We start from the raw sequence: 19613 nt of genomic DNA, 5'->3' as shown, positions 1-19613 counted from the left end.
CTAGTATTCCGCTCTAATTTAAAAACAATACAATCTAGTATTAGGAGTTTTATCTACCATATCATATTCAAAGGGAAGAAGATTGGTCCACATGGTTACATGTCCTTTTGTAAGACATTTGCTTACCTGGATCTCCTTCTTCCTCTCCTTCATTTGAAACAATAATGCAGATGTGTTTTCTTAGCTGACGTGGGTTAGAGAACTTCCGACTACATTTCCGGCATTCCAAGTTGCCTGGTAAAACTTCAGCCAATTCTGTTCCTTCCTCTGGCCCTTGCTGTGTTTCCTCGCTTGGAATGCAGTTATTGTTTTCTGCTGATTCTTCATCTGCACAGAACTTCTTAGTTGACCCTTTTGGTCTGCCCCTTTTTCTCTTCACTACAAGAAGCTCTATATAGGAAAATTAAAAAGAAGCTGTAATGCAATTTTGCTGGTTATTGGGAGGATTAATTAATGTATGTACAGCTTCTTGAAAATGGAAAATGCTAAATAAAGTTCAAGAGCTTCTCCTTTTGAAATGCTAAAGTACTGTTAAAGTTTCACTCTCAGACTTTTCTTTTTTAGGAGTGACATTTGATAGTATTTCTGCCAGCTGCAAAGCAATAACACTTTGTATTATTGATACCAAATTCAAATTACTATACATTCATCAAAAATTAAAATGTAGGCATTCTTTTAAATTACAGCACATTATTTTATCAGTGTGTGCATTCCTTCTAGAAAGACTTTCTGCTCTGTGTTTTCTGACTGGCACTTCACAGATCACAAGTTCTAGTCCTTGCTTAAATCTCATTTTAATTTAGATTAGTTCGAAAAAATTGCTTAAGTATTTCTTTGAAAAGTGTTGAGAAAAAGAAAGGCAACTTAACTGTAAGTCAATTTTTTTTAATCAAAAGCTGATGGCTTTATAACAAATTGTAGAAAATATAACAAGTTGCTTTATAACAACTATTCCTTGATTACTCTCATGATTCATAATTATTACCAAACTTGCAGGGAAGAAGTGAAAAAAAAAAATCTTGTTGGCAATGAGATTAAAATTTATTTCCTCCCCCCCCCCATACGCTTTTCTTAGTGAACACTGGAAAGTGTTAAAACCCGAAGCCCTTCACAAAGCTAAATAACTACTATATAATTTAGGCTTCCTGAGTACCCTTTTATTTTTGAAGTAAGATACATGAATGAGAAATATTAGCCCTGGAAAAGAGCGAGATATAAAAGGAACCCCTCCTCTCACTGAAATCATATTTACTGCTTAGATTTCTTCATTCACCATTCTGGTCACCTCAAGAGGACATTTGGAGCCATCCTGTTATAGTCTGAGCAGACCAGAAGCACCCATATCCTCAATAGGAAATTTTATCTAGTGAAACTAGGTACTCCACTGTGAAGGGAAAATGTCTGGTAATCCATTGAGTGGTGGGGGCACTCAGGTACTACTTTAAGGGGATTTCTTTCACGCTAGCCATCATATCCCCTCTTTCACACTATAAAAGACATGGATCTACATCTCCCCTGCTGGATGTGGTTTTATAGCCCTACCAGTTCTACATACAGTACTGTCTGGGGAAGAATAGGCAAGATATTGTTATAATAGGCATCACAGGAACTTGGTGGAATGAGGATAATCAATGGGACATGGTAATACCAGGGTACAAAGTATATCGGACTGACGGAGTCCATCATGCTAGTGAGGGAGTGGCTCTATATGTTTAAAAAAGAATAGTCAAATAAAGTGAAAAACTTAAATGAATCAAACTGAAGCACAAAATCACTATGGACAGAAATTCCATGCTTGAATAAGAAGATATAGCAGCAGGAATATACTACCGACCACTTGACCGGGATGGTGACAGTGATTGCGAAATGCTAAGGGAAGTTAGAGAGGCTACACAACCAGAAACCAAAATAATAATGGGTGATTTCAACTATCCCCATATGGATCGAGCAAATGCCACTGCAAGATGTGATGCAAAGATAAAATGTCTAGACACCATAAATGGCTGCTTTTTGGAGCACCTAGCCCTGGAACCCACAAGGGGGAGAGGCAATTCTTGATTTAGTCCTAAATGAACCACAGGATCTTGTCCAAGAGGTAACTATAGCCAAAATGCTCAGTAATAGTGACCATAATGTAATTTAAGTTAGCATCCTTGTAGAGGGGATAATACCAGAAGAGCCTACCACAGTAGCATTTAACTTTAAAAAGGCGAAATATACAAGAATGAAGATGCTAGTGAGATGGAAGTTAAAAAGAGCAGTCACAAGAGTAAAATGCCTGCAAGCAGCACAGGGACTACTAAAAACACCATAACAGAGGCTCAAATTAAAAGTAGACCCCAAATCAAAAAAGACAGTAGGAAAACCAAAAGACCACCACCATAGCTAAACAGCGAAGTAATAGAGGCCATTAGAGGTAAAAAAGGCATCCTTTAAAATTTGGAAGTCAAATCTTAATGAGGAAAATAGAAAGCAGCACGAACTCTGGCAAATAACATGTAAACTATTGTAAGGCAGGCCTAAAAAGAATCTGAGAATCAACTTGCTGAAGATAAAAAATTCTTATTGTTAATTTTTGTAAGTATATCACAAGCAGAAAGCCTGCCAAACAGGCAGTGTGGCTACTAGATGACAAAGGTGTTAAGGGAACACTCAAGAAAGACAAGGCCGCGGCAGAGAAGTTGAAAGAATTCTTTGCATTGGTCTTCACTGTAGGGGGTGTGTGGGAGATACACAGATCAAAACTATTCTTTTTGGGCAATAAATCCAAAGTACTATCCCAAATTGATCTGTCAATAGAAGACATTTTTGAACAAACTAATAAACTGAACAGTAATAAGTCACCAGGACCAGAAGGTATTCACTCAAGAGTTCTAAAGGAACTCAAATATGAAACTGTAGAACTACTAGCTCTAGTATGTGACCTATCACTGAACTCAGCCTCTGTACCAAATGACTGGAACGTAGTTAGTGTAACACCGATTATTTTAAAAGGTGTCCAGAGGAGATCCTGGTGATTGCAGGCTGGTGAGCTTAACTTCAGTACCAGGGAAATTAGCTGAAACTATCATAAAAAAAAGAATCAGACACATAGATCAACACAATTTATTGAAGAAGAGTCAACATGGCCTCTGTAAAGGAAAGCTATGCCTCATCAATCTATTAAAATTCTTTGAAGATGTCAACAAGCATGTGGATAAGGGTGATACAGTTGATACAGCGAACTCAGATTTTCAGAAAGCCTTTGACACAGTCCCTCACCAAAGACTCTTAAGCAAACTAAGCAGTCATGGGATAACAGGGATGGTCCTCTCAAGGATGAAAGATAGGAAACAAAGGATAGGAATAAATGACTGGCTTTCACAATGGAGAGAGGTGAACAATGGGGTCCCCCAAGAATCTGTGCTGGGACCAGTCCTATTCAACATATTCACTAATGGTCTGGAAATGTGGGTAAACAGTGAATTGGCAAAACTTGCCGCAGTACAAAATTATTCAAGATAGTTAAATCCAAAACTCACTGAAAAGAGTTAAAAAGGATCTAACAGAACTGGATGACTGGGCAACAAAATGCAGATGAAATGCAATGTTGATAAGTGCAAGTATTGCATGTTTGACAAAATAATCCCAACTATACATACAAAACAATGGGGTCTAAATTAGCTGTTGCCACACTAGAAAGATCTTGAAGTCATCGTGAACAGTTCTCTGACCACATATCCACAGTGTCAAAAAAGCAGCAGTCAAAAAAAGCTAACAGAATTCTAGGAACTACTAGGAAGGGGATACATAGAAATACATAGAAATACATAGAAAACGCCACTATGTAAATCCACAGTGCACCCATACCTTGAATACTGTGTCCTGTTCCACTATCTCAAAAAGGAGATAGTGGAACTGGAAAAGGTTCACACCAGGGCAACAAAGATGGTTAAAGTTAAGGAAAGGCTTCCATACAAAGAGATACTAAAAGGATTAGTGCTGTTCAGCTTAGAAAAGACACAACTAAGGGTGGATACAACAGAGTTCTGTAAAATTATGAATGGTGTGGAAAAAGTGAATATAGAAATGTTATTTACCCTTTTTTCCACAACACAAAAATCAGGGGTCACCCAACGAAATTAACAGGCAGCAGGTATAATAGAAACAAGAGGAAGTACTTTTTCACACAACTAACCTGTGGAACTCATTGCCATGGGATGTTGTGATGGCCAAAAGTATAACTGGGTTAAAAAACTAAGCATAGCTAAATTCATGGAGGATAGGTCAATTACCCAAGATGGTCAGCAAAGCCATCCCATTCTCAGGGCAACTCTAAACCTCTGACTCCCTGAAGGAGAAGACGACAGTGGTAAAGCACTCGGTTATTATCCTGTTCTGTACACTCCCCCTGAAGCTCTGGTACAGACCACTGTCAGAGACAGGATACTGGGCAAGATGGACCATGATCTGACCCAGTATAGCAGCACTTATATTTTTAGGTTGTCTATTTCTTTTCCCAGAATAGTGGGGCTAGCTTGACACTAAGTGAGAGAGGAGGAGCATATGATAGGGTGCTATATCCCATCTGGATCTTCAGAGGACTCTGGATAGAAGGGCAGGAGCATCTGGAAAATAATCAGACTCAAAAAACCCTCTCTACTGTACTTCTCAGCAGGATTCATGGACCAGACAAGAAAGGTTCTTGGGAGTTATAGAAAAATCAGTGCATGTGTCTGGAAGAGTTCACCTTGTGCAATTTAAAATCAACATTACAACAGGTGGAGCCTTCTTCAGCACTTTGGAATTAATGGAAGGGTTAGAAGAGTATTCAGAGTTTTATTATAGCACACAGTAACTTTGATTTGTGACAAATGCAATGAAGGTGGCATAAAAGCACAGCCAGTGATCTTTAAAATATCACAGAGAAGAGAACAATGAACCAGAACCCAAAAAAATCTTATATTGTGCCAATAATCTTACTTTAAGCGTTCAGGGAAAGCAAGCAAACAAAAAAGATGCATGCAGGATTTTAAGATACATTTATGGAGGCAATACTGGAGAGGTCCTTTAATTCTAAGCGTCTAAATTAGATATGTTTCAAAACCTTACTATTCTCTTCATACTGTTGTAGAAAAAAAGGAATAATCTGTTAGATTATTCTGCTTGGAATTTTACCCATATACTGCTATTTCTCTTTCCACCTCTTCTAAAAGCTGTACATAATCAAAACAGAGGGAAAAGCCATAAAATAGAAGTTTTGTGGTTGCAGAAGGAGAAGTGCAAAGTAGTCAGTTACTGCCATTCCAATGGTTTTAATTAGGACATTTTGAGTATCATTCAAACTAAAATACATTCCAAAAGTTAAATCTGAACTGAGCTCATTACAGAGAAATTTCGATTTCCACTGCTCTCCTTCCAAGAGCTTTCACAAAGTGGTATTAATAATTAAGATGAGTGTCTAAAGCTCTTTATCAAGTATTTGTTTAAGCCAAAGCCCTTCCTCTATGTGAAAAATTGAGACTGACATGTAAATGTAAAATTCTTAAATGACATAAAAAGGAGATGCTAAAAGGACAGTCATGATGATTTTCAAATACATGGGGCAAAAACTTCATGAAGTAGGTTAATCTAGGCCATATGAAAAATAATTAATAAATGAAGTCACATAGAATGGGAGGGAGTGGGGGAAGAGAAGAGGGAAAGAAAGAACAAGAAAATATGGAAGAAAAATGAGGATTTATTCAAAATCCAAAAGAGCAGGAAAGAAATACAGTGTAGCAGTAATCATTTTACTATTTTCAAGGGAAGAGGAAAACATTGTGTCTAGCTGCAGTTTTGACTGTTTAAGGAATACAGTAAAGTTTTCACTGAGTACCTCAAGCATTAGCTGTTAAGCACAGCCCAGAAAACCTCCTTGTAAATAGGACAAAAAATTACTTTTGCACATTACCTTCAACAGCCCTTGACCATCTGTGTTCTGAAGGTTTAGGTTATCCAAATCAAGTGAAAATACAGCTTTTCCAATCATTAAAAATGACCAGTCAAGAAAAGACAGGCAGTTTGGAGGCCCTCAAAATTTTCTGTATACCTCCACATACAGCCTTTAATGCTCATGTCAGTTGAGACAAGTGTAGCAATCAGTATTTGGCCCCTTGAGTTAACATGCTGCCCAAAAAAAAAAAAAAAGAAAGAAAAAGATTTCTCCTTGTATCTATTGATAAAAAGGTCTTCATGGGCCTAATGTGTCAAACCTAACACACTGAATATAGATTTGGATAAAGCTCAGGTTACTATGAAATAAGTAAGTCCAGAGATTTAATATGTTAATAAAGCTACATTTCTCTCTTTCCATAAGGCTTTTACTGTTCTTCCATAACAGTCACCACCTTCAGGATATTATACAAAACCTTATTAAGCATGTTATCCAAAAAAAATCAAGTGAGACAAGCAGTACGTAGAAGAGGGACAACTCTTTTGGATGACTAACATTTTAAGAGATGTATTTTATTCTCTCTGCTTTCTTTAAATTTACATTTACTTTAAAAAAATGAAACAACAGTTAAGATACTAAACAGTCTAACTCTTTAGAGGTCTGGTAGTAGTTTCTGCCTCTGGAATGCAGGGCTGCCTTTAAGGTAATGATCTGATACATGAGACAAGGCATTTGTGGATAAATTCAAGCACTCTCCCTCCAAATGAGGCTGCAACGTCCCTTCCCCATCAAGGGAGATAGGGTTTGATTTGCAGAGATTCCCAAATATTTTTATGGGGCTTGTTGATAATTTCTTGGTAGCAGAATACCCTGGAACATGAGGGCTCACACAAATTTTGGTTTAAATGAATTAATCATTACCTGGAAATTTTGAGAGGCTTTAGATGTCTGTAAGAGCTTTCCTCTTCTCCCTTTCCACTTTACTGTTTCCTGAAAAGGCTGTATTTCAAAAAGTTACCCAGTATGAGTTATTATTGTCTAAGTGTGATGTTGAATTATACAGAGCACTGTAAAAAATCCAGGAATTATTTGTGTTGTATTGCAATAAATAATCCAAAAAGACACCAACGTGCCCTCCTGACTACCTCCAAGACTAGCCCTACCCCTACCCCCAACCCACTCAATAGTGAAATATTTTGGATGTACTCACCCGGCAGCGCTCCGGGTCTTCGACGGCACCTCAGCGGCAGAACCTTCAATGCCACCGAAGACACCCGGAGCGAGTGAGGGCCCACCGCCGGGTGAGTAAAAGTGCCGCAGTGGGTGGTGCCTTTTTTTTGGATTGCTCCCCCTGTTCCCTCCACCTGGCTATGCAGCTGACTACATATATGTGGCAAATTTGTACATAGACGTGTATTATTTTAGCACAGAATTACATGGTACCATACAACTTAACAGGAAAGTTTAACGAAAAATCAGTTGTACATCAAAGAGCAGAAGCCTTGGGAGAAAAGTTTTGTTTTTTTATTCTGTGGGGGACAGTTTAACGAATGGATGAAAAGATTGTGCATTTTAGGTGCATCAGTTTATTCTTCATTCCTTCTTTCTCTCTACCTCTCACCCCTCTTTCAATCCTATGTAATATGTAGATTATGTAGTGACAATCTGACCCTGCATCTCCTTACACCACCAACCATGCTGATGCAGTGGCAGTTCAAGGATCTCAGCCTAACCAGGGTTAGGTAGCGTAGAAAATGATCCTGGTGATTCATGAGATGGCATTCTTTCTTGAGTTGGTATGAACAAACACCTCAGCATGGTGTTAGAAGGGCTGAGGGTGTCTTTCAAATGAGACAAAAAATAAGGGGCCCTGACTTTTTGCTAGAAGAAGATTGCACTGCACTTTTTGTAAGTTTATTAGTGTTAACTCAAGAATCCTGGCTAAATTCCAATGTGGGCAGTATGTGTTCTGTCTCATCTAAATTCCCCCTGGAGTTTCAACTGGAAAAGCTTGTCTTCTTCTTATAACTTAATATTTATATTTGCAGAAGAACAGAGGCCCCATAGCACCAGCAAATACATACATGATACTTCTCCCATAGAGCTAGACAAGGTTCTCTAACTGGGGGTTGGGACCCCTCAGGGGGTCATGAGGTTATTACATGGGGGGTCATGAGCTGTCAGCCTCCACCCAAACTCCGCTTTGCATCTAGCATTTATAATGGTGTTGAATATATAAAAAAAGTTTTTAATTTATAAGGGGGGAGGAGTCACACTCAGAGGCTTGCTATGTGAAAGGGATCACCAGTACAAAAGTTTAAGAATTACTGAGCTAGAAGATGCTGGCCTTAAAGTAAAGTTTAGTGAGAGTGGTGCATTCAAAAGAAGCAGTGTATCCTAATCTGTCATGCAGGCTTACTTAAATAGCTGCCATTTTCCATGTCAGAGATGTCTGTACTTCAGTGTTGGACACAGCAATATTTATGAGTAATCTGTATTATCAGTAGCAACATTTGTCAAAGGGTATTGGGACCCATTTGAACAAGAGGTAATATAAAAAATGTAAAATCAGTATTACTGAAGATAAAAATGTTTAAGATAAACTAATTGTTGAAGGCAGCATGATCTAACTACTAAAAGCATGTATATCTTATAAAACTGAGATAGGGAGGAACAACAACAACAACAACAACATTTAATACTTACCTAGTTTTTACAGTTTCATAATGCTACAAAAACATTAAATTATTCCTCAGCTAGAACTCCTAAAAGGTACATACTCCAGAGAAGGCTCCAATAAAACCTCAACATTCACCAACTCAGGCACCTGTAATAACCTTGGCTTTTTCCTGTTCTTACAATGCAGACCACTCTGTCTAGCAAAGTACAATGTTGTTGTATACCACTCAACCAGCACTTAAAAGACATTGTCATTTCTAGATGACCAGCCCTCAGTCATACCCAGTCACATCTGTTATAGTATTAACCTGGCTGAAGTACACAGAAGAGAAGCACATCTGGGCTGATTGAGCAGAATTTTATAAGAAAAAAGATGTTCACCCCATTTGCCCACTGTAGATTTCACTACAGAAAAGGAAAATGTAATGTCATGAAGGAATATTTCCCACAAAATCCCTTACCTCACTCCAGTGAAGAGTGCTATAAATATCCTACATTTTCCAACAGACTACTGAAAACTACAACAAAAAGCTTGTTGTAAAATAGCAAATACTTATATGGGTTGAAAATCTTTAAGTTGTGGGGAACTCAGTTAATAAGTCTGAAATATTCTTATGGGTGGTAGGAGTTGTTATATGCCATTTGAAAAAGCTGCAGCCATATGGTCTAGATAAAGCAAATTAAGGCTAACAGAAAAGAATTATTCAGACAGCTTTATGAGAAGACAACTTTAAAAAAATAGCACAGCTGTTACTTTTCATCATAATTAGATATGCAAAGTAGTGATGGCAACATTTCTTAAGTAAAGCTGCGTAAGTCTGATACCTCTTTATTTATTTATTATTTGTTAAGCACTGACAGTGTCTTTAGCTCCTTACAAGACACAAAATGCAGACAGTCCCTGCCACACATGCAAAAAAGTGTTCACAAAACTAAATATTAAAAAATACATACATATTGTAAAATGGAAGTAAGTTTCACTGTGTTCAGAGATACTATCCACAATTTGTGAAGAGTTACTGGGAACAAAACTATGACAAAGGAAGATGTATTCTGCATGCCTGAGATCTTCATTCTGTATAGATTTAACCCAATTATAAAGCCATCAATCCAGACTGCTAATTAATAAATGAAGACCTACAATGTGCATATACTATAGATATAAAAAGTATTATTTAAACTGGCTTCAGTTTTTTTTTTTTTAAATATGTTTTTATATACTCTGGATAGAATTTAGCAATCACATGACCAGGTATTCACAAAATCTTGGTAGTTCTGTAAAATAAAGGATTAGCCAAAAATATAGAACAGTTGTACACAAGGGCTCAAGAAAGAACGTGCTATCATGAAATCTGAATTATTTTAACCCCCATATTATCACAAAGATTTGCAATTACTCTCAGCAGTGGAGGAAATTACATTTATTACCACGGGTAGCTGATGATAATTATTTTGTGTAAAACTAATTCAACCTTTGACTATTGGATGGCTTAATTTAATAGTACTAGTGTCTATGCACAATTATAAATTATGAATCATGCTATTTCCATCTTTGCATAGAGTGATGATATCTGAAATGGAACTCACACAGAGTTAGACATATTGAGGCAACATTCAATCAGCCACCTTGGCAAAGTCTGTAGATGCTTTTTTTCTGATGTGCTGGCTGATTGTCTAGGTAAACTTAACTGTTTCCACTGTTAGTGCTAGACAATGTTAGTCACAAAGCTCCAAATTAAAGCTCCAGGAAGAAGGCTCAGAAACACCTGACATTTAAAATCAATAAACCAATATAATCATTCTGTAGCACATGTTGAGTTTTTCCAAGTCCCTTTTCCTATCCATTTCGTACTGAACAAAACTCAGTTTTAAGTACTGAAAACTGATCTCTACAGAAACAAATCATGTAATTATACAGTTTAGTCATTACAGCACATTTTTTTAAATTAAATTAGTAATTGGAAATTGCATCCCTGTCAGTTTGTGCCAGTACCTTCTCCACTTTTGCTTGTATTTGCGGGTGCTGTAAGTGGTCTGAGAGGAATAACAATGTCATCCACATTAATCCCGTCTTCTGCATGCTTCTCAGAGACATGAGACAACAGTTCTGACTGATTCGGTGAAAATAAGTTACAAAGTTTACACATGAAGATGGAATTGATTCCTGAAAAATAGAGAGAGAATCATTAACATTTCTGACATCAGCTGTTTACTTAAAAACCTACTAGTCACCCAGATTAATTTTTTTACCCAAACCAGCTAATCACCAACTGCGAGAAGGACTACATTATAGTTTTAAATGAGCGTTTTCTATAGAAAACAACATTAGGTAGGTCAAGAGCAAAGTAAAGGAGAACACTTCCTCCCCTCCATCTCCTCACAGCCAGGAGAGAGATATGGATGGACACACACAGAGAAGCTTTCCAAGAGGCAAAAGAATTAAAAGCTCCTTTTCTTTTTCAGTATCACTGTGAGATTCCACTTCAAGCTTATCAGACATCTACTAGTCAAAAGATGATACAAGACGGTGTCCTGAACAGATTCCAGCGACAGCACCCTGATAAATATCCCAGCATCTTACGCTCTGTTAACAGCTCTGTATGGCAAGGGAAGCTGAGCATCACACCGGGTTTATGCACCTGGACCTCACCTCCCACTCACTTATTCTTTGTATCTGCCTCTAACTAGTAGGTCTCACCTTCCAATTGGTAGGTGTTTGGTACATTTTTCAACCTCTATGGTTTTGTGTGATTCATTTCAGATTTTTACCATATTTGACTATGTTTTCTTTCACATACAGTGTCACTCCCCATCCACCTCCCGTGCGACCTACTCTGTCTTTCCTATATATTTTATACCCTGGTATTATCATGTCCCATTGATCATCCCAAGAGTTCTCCATACCACTCAGCTTTCCCCTAGCTGTTATTTTTAAAATTCCTCTATGACTAGGGCCCTACCAAATTCACGGCCATGAAAAAACACATCACGGACCATGAAATCTAGTCTCCCCCAGTGAAATCTGGTCTTTTGTGTGCTTTTACCCTATACTATACCGATTTCTCGGGGGAGACCAGTGTTTCTCAAATTGTGGGTCCTGACCCAAAATGGAGTTGCAGAGGGTCACAATGTTATTTTAGAAGGGATCATGGTATTATCACCCTGACTTCTGCGCTACCTTCAGAGCTGGGTGGCCAGAGAGTAGCGACTGTTGGCCAGGTGCCCAGCTCTGAAGGCAGTGCCCTGCCATTAGCAGAGCAGAAGGGTGGCAATGCCATACCATGCCACCCTTATTTCTGCACTTCTGCCTTCTGGGCTGGGCGGCCAGAGAGCGTCAGCTGCTGTCTGAGGGCCCAGCTCTGCAGGCAGCAGCGCAGAAGTAAAGGTGTAATACCATACCATGCTGTCCTTACTTCTGCGCTGCTGCTGGCGGTGGCGCTGCCTTCAGAGCTAGGCTCCCGGCCAGTAGCCACCGCTCTCCAGCTGCCCAGCTCTGAAGGCAGCGCCGCCGCCAGAAGCGGCGCAGAAGTAAGGGTAGCAGTACCACAACTCCCCCTACAATAATCTTGCAACCCCCCTGACAACTCCTTTGTGGGTCAGGACCCCTAAAATTACAACAGCGGGAAATTTCAGATTTAAATAGCTGAAATCATGAAATTTACTAATTTTTAAAATCCTCTTACCATGAAATTGACCAAAATGGACCGTGAATTGGGTAGGGTCCTATCTATGACCTTTTAAACTTTACATGCCAGCAATCTGGTTCTATTTTGATTTAGGTGGAGCCAAGCCTTCCTGTATCAGCTCCTCTTTCCCAAAAGGTTCCCCACTTCCTAATCAACATAAATCCCTCCTCTGATCACCATCGTCTCATCCACACATCGAGATCTGCAGTTCTGCCTATCTAACTGGCCCAGCGCATGGAAATGGAAGCCTTTCAGAGAATGCTATCATGGCAGTCCTGGACTTTAATCTCTTATCTAGCAGCCTAAAATTGATTTCCAGAACCGCTCTCCTACCTCTCTCTATGTCACTGGTCCTACATGTACCACGACCACTAGTTCCTTCCCAGCACTGTACATAAGCCTGTCTAGATGTCTCAAGAGGTCTGCAACCTTTGCACCTAGCAGGCAATTCACCATGTGGTTCTCCTGGTCATCAAAAACCCAACTATCTATATTTCTAACAACTGAATCCCCCATTACTATTACCTGGCTCTTCCTAATAACAGGAGTTCCCTCCCCTGGAGAGGTATCTTCAGTGCGAGGACCACAAAATCATCTGGAAGGAGGGTCCCAACTATGGGATCATTTCCCTCCACTCTAGCTTGATGTTCTCCTTCCCCAAGACTTTCATCCTTTTCAAAAGCAGAGAGAACATCAGATTGGGGTGGAACTGCTCTGCTGTGTCCCAGAAAGTCTCCCCTATGTATTTCTCTGTCTCCCTTAATTCTGTCAGTTCCATCACTCTGGTCTCAAGAGCCCATACTCAGTCTCTTAGGGCCATGAACTACTTGCACAAATGCACATGTATGCCACCTGCCCACAAGGCAAATAACTGTACTACTCCAGGGGGAATTCTGTGCCAAAAAATTAAAAATTCTGCACCCAATATTTAAAAATTCTGCAAATTTTATTTGTCAAAATAACACTACATAATCATGTCAGTTTCAATTATTTTGGTAATTCATTTCAAAAAATACCTTTTAGCAAGTATGCCTGTAACAGTACAAACAAACAGAAAAATTCCCCCAGGAGTAGAGAGTTAAAGAAACCACTACGACACCCCAGTTCTTGTTTCTCTCCCTCCTCCTCCTCCTCCCCCCGCCCATTGAGCCCAGCCAGGGGGTCAAATACCCACAACCCCTCCACCTGACTCTACCCACAGCCTCCCCCCCGACAAGACAAGCAGCCCCAACCCCTACAGAGCCCATACGTGGCCCCCCCAGGCCAGACAGCCACCCCCTCCCTCCCGAGCCCAGTTGTGGTCCCCCAGCCCAAACACCAGCCTCCCTCCCTCCTTGGCTCCCCAAGCCAGACAACAACCCTCTTCCGCCCCCCGCAAGCCCAGCCGTGACCCCCACCCCCAACCCAGACACCCATTCCCCTACCACCCAGAGATCCAGAGGGAGAAACAGCCTGTTGCTGAGTCCCAGGCTTGTGTGGAGTTTCCTGCCCACCATCATCTCCCTTCCCTCAGGGCATGTGGGTAACTACAGCTACTCTCTACTCTCACGCCGTCTCCCCCCCACCCCCCGCAATGTCTTCTATGTAGATGCTGCACTCTCCTGGGTCCAGCGGACCCTAGTGGTAGCCAGTAGCATTGCAGCCCATTTATGTCACAGAAAGGAAATAATGGGCCAAAAACAATAATTTCTGTAAAATTCTGCATTGCACAGTGGCACAGAATTCCCCCAGGAGTATCATACATGCTGCATTCAGTGCAATAAACTTGATAGCCTCCCCTCTGCTGCTGGACTCGTGTGCATGATTTTTACTCTGGCGGGGGGGGGTTCTGTTTGTTTTGTCTGTGTGTGTGGGTTTTCGTTTTGTTTTGTTTTTTTAAAATGACAGCATCCTCTCATTTTGTCTTTGGAGATAGTTGCATTATTCTCAAACTAATGCACAGAGCATACATCTACAACTTCTTTAATATCATATGTTGCAGGAAAACTCTTAAAATTATGTTTCATTAAATTATGTATGTAAGCTGTTATTTAAAGCGCATAATGTGTTCTCAAAAGATCAGTATGGCTCCTTCCCAGCCATTCTGCAGTCTTGGGCACATACATATTATGGAAATTTTTAAAAATGCATATTAGGTACATGACAGAAATGCTCCTTGAATAGATTCCACTCTACTTGCTTAGTATGTATTCATTTTATAAGATGAAGCATATTATTTACTCAGCAGGTCAAAACTGTTCTTTCTAAATGTAAATATGTATTTAAGATTCGTGCTATGCAGAGTAAAAATACCTACGAACATTAAACAAAAATGAAAAAGTTAATATGCAGTGGCTACTAGAGAGAGATGAATGCTCCAGTATTCAGATGACATTCACTTTCTGGAGTCTTATTATCTTCTAGTTGATACTCGAATTCCATTTGGTCTGCTCTCCTCTTCCTGAATCTTTGGGGAAAGGAAAAACTGACTGATTGGCCCACTTTCTGCTGCCTCCTCATCCCTTCTTACATTTTCCTGGTAAGTGTCTTTGGGGTCATCTTTTTCCCCTCTCACTTTTAACAGCAAGAGTCCTAGAGGAAGAGTGACCAGCTGCTAGTAGAAGACTAATGATGTTTTTATGCAAAAAACACAGTCAAATAATATTAATTTTTTTTATTATTATTATTTTTTACAGAACCCAAAAGTGAAATAAGTGTCTGGCAATAATAAAAAAAACCAGGGTTTCTCCGAAGGAGCTTACAAGATGATATCAGACATGATATAATAAAAAATGTACCAACACCATAAAGTGAAGGAAAAGTTGGAATATATGGAGCCAAAGGACAGAAAGGGTGGCAATGAAGAATGTGGATTGTGGTAATGGGGAAATGTCAGAGTAGAATGATGAGGAGTCCGGTGGCACCTTACAGACTAACAAATTTATTTGGGCATAAGCTTTCATGGGTAAAAAGCCCACTTCTTCAGATGCATCTGGATTTTTTACCCACAAAAGCTTATGCCCAAATAAACGTATTATTCTTTAAAGTGCCACCGAACTCCTTGTTCTTTTTGTGGATACAGAATAGCACGGCTACCCCTCTGAGAGTAGAATGAAGAGGCAGGATGTGAAGGGAGGAAGGGAAATATAAGGCAATAAAACTGGAGTAGAGAAGTGAAAACAAGGAGAATGTCAGGAAGAATGGGCAGAGGAGGAGGGCGGGGTCCAGGCAGCAGGAGAATAAGTACGCTGATCATAGTTCTTAAACAATTAGGTCATGAGTAAGCAACAGACAGTTGATCAACCAGGTGCTAATTAGGTGGTGAAGAAACAGGGCGATTAATTCTGTTGGAGTTCTGTTGGAGGAGAAGGTAGTTGTACTTGGTTTTGTATTTTTAGTATTTGTATTTGTATTTGTGTGTGTGTGTAGGGGTTTTGTGCTGGGAGAGCAGCTGAGCCTGATTAGGGGGTGGGGCTTTGTGCTGAGAGAGCAGCTGAGCCCTGCCTAGGGGGTGGGGCTTCTGACTAGGGGCCCTATAAAGGTAGCCAGCCAGTCAGGCAGCGGCACAGACAGCTGCAGTGGCACAGGAGCTAGCACACAGAGCTCTAAACAGGGGAGTTTGGATTGTGCTTGTTTGGGGTTTGCTTTTGCTGGGGGGGTGGTCTTTTTGGTGTGGCTTGTGTTTCCCAGATTAACAGGATTTAGGTGGGAAGGAGATGACAGATACAGAGGAAGCTGTGGGAGTGACTCCTGCAGTGAAAGACACATTGAGGATGACTGGATGTGGAAGCTGTGGTATGTACATGATCCTGGAGGGGGGAACCGGTAAGAGTTTTGTCTGCATGAAATGCTGTCTGATAGAGCTGATGGAGGAAAAGATCCGAGGTTTGGAGATGCAGGTGGAAAGTCTGGTTGAGTTTAGGAAGGGGTTTGAGCAGATGATGGAGCAAAGATATGAGGTATCTGAAGGGAAAAGCTCAGACTCACGGATGGAAGCAGGGCTGGGGAATTTTGAGGAGAGACTGGATGAGGAAAGTGGTCAGTGGAAACATGTGACTCAAAGAACCAGGCAGAGGAAAAAATGGGCTAGTGAAGGAGAAATAGAGCTTAGGAACAGGTTTGCAGAGTTGGAAAATGAAGGGGCTCAGCAGGTAGTTGCTGAAGGTGGAAGGGTAAGGAAGAAGAGAAGAGAGGCTAGCCCTATAGAAAAAGGGGAAGAGTCAAGGGAGACTACACCAAATATGAGCCCCAGGAGGATACAGGATGGGTTGAAGAGAATTGTAAGGGAAAATAGGAATGGAAAGAACTTGCAGCCAGAGGGAACAGGGGAGAGACTGGAGAATAGCACTGTCACCAGGAAAAGGCAGGTCTATGTGATCGGGGACTCTTTATTGAGAAGAATAGACAGGCCTGTAACTAGAGCTGATCCTGAGAATAGAAGGGTATGCTGTCTTCCGGGTGCTAAGATACGGGATGTAGACCTGAGGTTGAAAAGGATCCTCAAGGGAGCGGGAAAGAATCCCCTAATTATCCTTCATGTGGGATCAAATGATACAGCCAGATTCTCGCTGGAAAGTATCAAGGGAGACTATGCTAGGCTGGGGAAGACGCTTAAGGAAATTGAGGCTCAGGTGATCTTTAGCGGGATCCTTCCTGTTCCTAGAGAAGGGCAACAAAGGTGTGACAAGATTATGACTGTCAACAGATGGCTTAGGCAGTGGTGCTATAAGGAGGGCTTTGGGATGTATGGCCACTGGGAGGCATTCATGGACAGAGGTCAGTTCTCTCGGGATGGACTTCATCTGAGTAGGGAAGGAAATAGACTTCTAGGATCGAGGCTGGCACAACTGATAAAGAGAGCTTTAAACTAGGAATTGGGGGGAGATGGATGGGAGATGTCCAGAAAATCTCCACGCCAGATTTTAGCATTGAGAGGGAAGAAGATGAAGTAAGAAAGGATACAGCCATGGGTAGGAGAATGTATATAAGGAGCGAGGGCGGTGTGGATACTAGTCTAATAGGTTATACTGGCTGTAGAATGACTGTGCCTAATAGGGTACAAAATGTGAGCGAGGCCAAACAGCAAAATTAAGATGTTTATACACCAATGCGAGGAGTCTAGGTAACAAAATGGAGGAACTAGAGCTACTGGTGCAGGAAGTGAAACCAGATATTATAGGGATAACAGAAACATGGTGGAATAGTAGTCATGACTGGACTACAGGTATTGAAGGGTATGTGCTCTTTAGGAAAGACAGAAACAAAGGTAAAGGGGGTGGAGTAGCATTGTATATCAACGATGAGTTAGAATGTAAAGAAATAAGAAGCGATGCAATGGATAAGACAGAGTCTGTCTGGGCAAAAATTACATTGGGGAAGAAAACTAGTAAAGCCTCTCCTGCGATAGTGCTTGGGGTGTGCTATAGACCTCCGGGATCTAATTTGGTTATGGATAGAGCCCTTTTTAATGTCTTTAATAAAGTAAATACTAATGGAAACTGCGTGATCATGGGAGACTTTAACTTCCCAGATATAGACTGGAGGACCAGTGCTAGTAATAATAATAGGGCTCAGATTTTCCTAGATGCGATAGCTGATGGATTCCTTCATCAAGTAGTTGCTGAACCGACTAGAGGGGATGCCATTTTAGATTTAATTTTGGTGAGGAGCGAGGACCTCATAGAAGAAATGGTTGTAGGGGACAATCTTGGCTCAAGTGATCATGAGCTAATTCAGTTCAAACTAAATGGAAGGATTAACAAAAATAAATCTGCAACTAGGGTTTTTGATTTCAAAAGGGCTGACTTTCAAAAATTAAGGCAATTATTTAGGGAAGTGGATTGGACTGAAGAACTTATGGATCTAAAGGCAGTTGAGGCCTGGGATTACTTTAAATCAAAACTGCAGAAGCTATCGGAAGCCTGTATCCCAAGAAAGGGGAAAAAATTCATAGGAAGGAGTTGTAGACCAAGCTGGATGAGCAAGCATCTTAGAGAGGTGATTATGAAGAAGCAGAAAGCATACAGGGAGTGGAAGATGGGAGGGATCAGCAAGGAAAGCTACCTAATTGAGGTCAGAAGATGTAGGGATAAAGTCGGAGAGGCTAAAAGTCGAGTAGAGTTGGACCTTGCAAAGGGAATTAAAACCAATAGTAAAAGGTTCTATAGCCATATAAATAAGAAGAAAACTAAGAAGGAAGAAGTGGGGCCGCTTAACACTGAGGATGGAGCGGAGGTTAAAGATAATCTAGGCATGGCCCAATATCTAAACAAATACTTTGCCTCAGTCTTTAATAAGGCTAAAGAGGATCTTGGGGATAATGGTAGCATGACAAATGGGAAGGAGGATATAGAGGTAGATATTACCATATCAGAGGTAGAAGCGAAACTGAAACAGCTTAATGGGACTAAATCGGGGGGCCCAGATAATCTTCATCCAAGAAGATTAAAGGAATTGGCACCTGAAATTGCAAGCCCATTAGCAAGAATTTTTAATGAATCTGTAAACTCAGGAATAGTACCGAATGATTGGAGAATTGCTAATATAGTTCCTATTTTTAAGAAAGGAAAAAAAAGTGATCCAGGTAACTACAGGCCAGTTAGTTTGACATCTGTAGTATGCAAGGTCCTGGAAAAAATTTTGAAGGAGAAATTAGTTAAGGACATTGAAGTCAATGGTAAATGGGACAAAATACAACATGGTTTTACAAAAGGTAGATCGTGCCAAACCAACCTAATCTCCTTTTTTGAAAAAGTAACATTTTTTAGATAAAGGAAATGCAGTGGATCTAATTTACCTAGATTTCAGTAAGGCATTTGATACCGTGCCACATGGGGAATTATTAGTTACATTGGAGAAGATGGGGATCAATATGAACATCAGAAGGTGGATAAGGAATTGGTTAAAGGGGAGACTGCAACGGGTCCTACTGAAAGGCGAACTGTCAGGTTGGAGGGAGGTTACCAGTGGAGTTCCTCAGGGATCAGTTTTGGGACCAATCTTATTTAATCTTTTTATTACTGACCTTGGCACAAAAAGTGGGAGTGTGCTAATAAAGTTTGCAGATGATACCAAGCTGGGAGGTATTGCCAATTCAGAGAAGGATCGGGATATACAGGAGGATCTGGATGACCTTGTAAACTGGAGTAATAGTAATAGGATGAAATTTAATAGTGAGAAGTGTAAGGTTATGCATTTAGGGATTAATAACAAGAATTTTAGTTATAAGTTGGGGACGCATCAATTAGAAGTAACGGAAGAGGAGAAGGACCTTGGAGTATTGGTTGATCATAGGATGACTATGAGCTGCCAATGTGATACGGCTGTGAAAAAAGCCAATGCGGTTTTGGGATGCA

General features: G+C 40.3%; 1 protein-coding gene across 3 annotated transcripts in view; it reads right to left on the bottom strand.

The window, feature by feature from the left end:
• ZFAT (zinc finger and AT-hook domain containing) overlaps nucleotides 1-19613 on the bottom strand; it is a 152795-nt gene that overhangs the window by 117910 nt on the left and 15272 nt on the right. For all 3 annotated transcript variants that reach the window (XM_043507309.1, XM_038389444.2, XM_038389445.2), the window contains exons 2-3: nucleotides 10587-10757; nucleotides 127-390 (exon numbers count right to left, since the gene is read on the bottom strand). In XM_043507309.1, the coding sequence (XP_043363244.1) occupies nucleotides 127-390; nucleotides 10587-10757 (435 nt within the window). The remainder of the gene's footprint in view (nucleotides 1-126; nucleotides 391-10586; nucleotides 10758-19613) is intronic.

This window comes from Dermochelys coriacea, chromosome 2 (assembly GCF_009764565.3).
Source record: "Dermochelys coriacea isolate rDerCor1 chromosome 2, rDerCor1.pri.v4, whole genome shotgun sequence".
Taxonomy (NCBI): domain Eukaryota; kingdom Metazoa; phylum Chordata; order Testudines; family Dermochelyidae; genus Dermochelys; species Dermochelys coriacea.
This window is presented reverse-complemented; position numbering and strand designations above follow the sequence as displayed.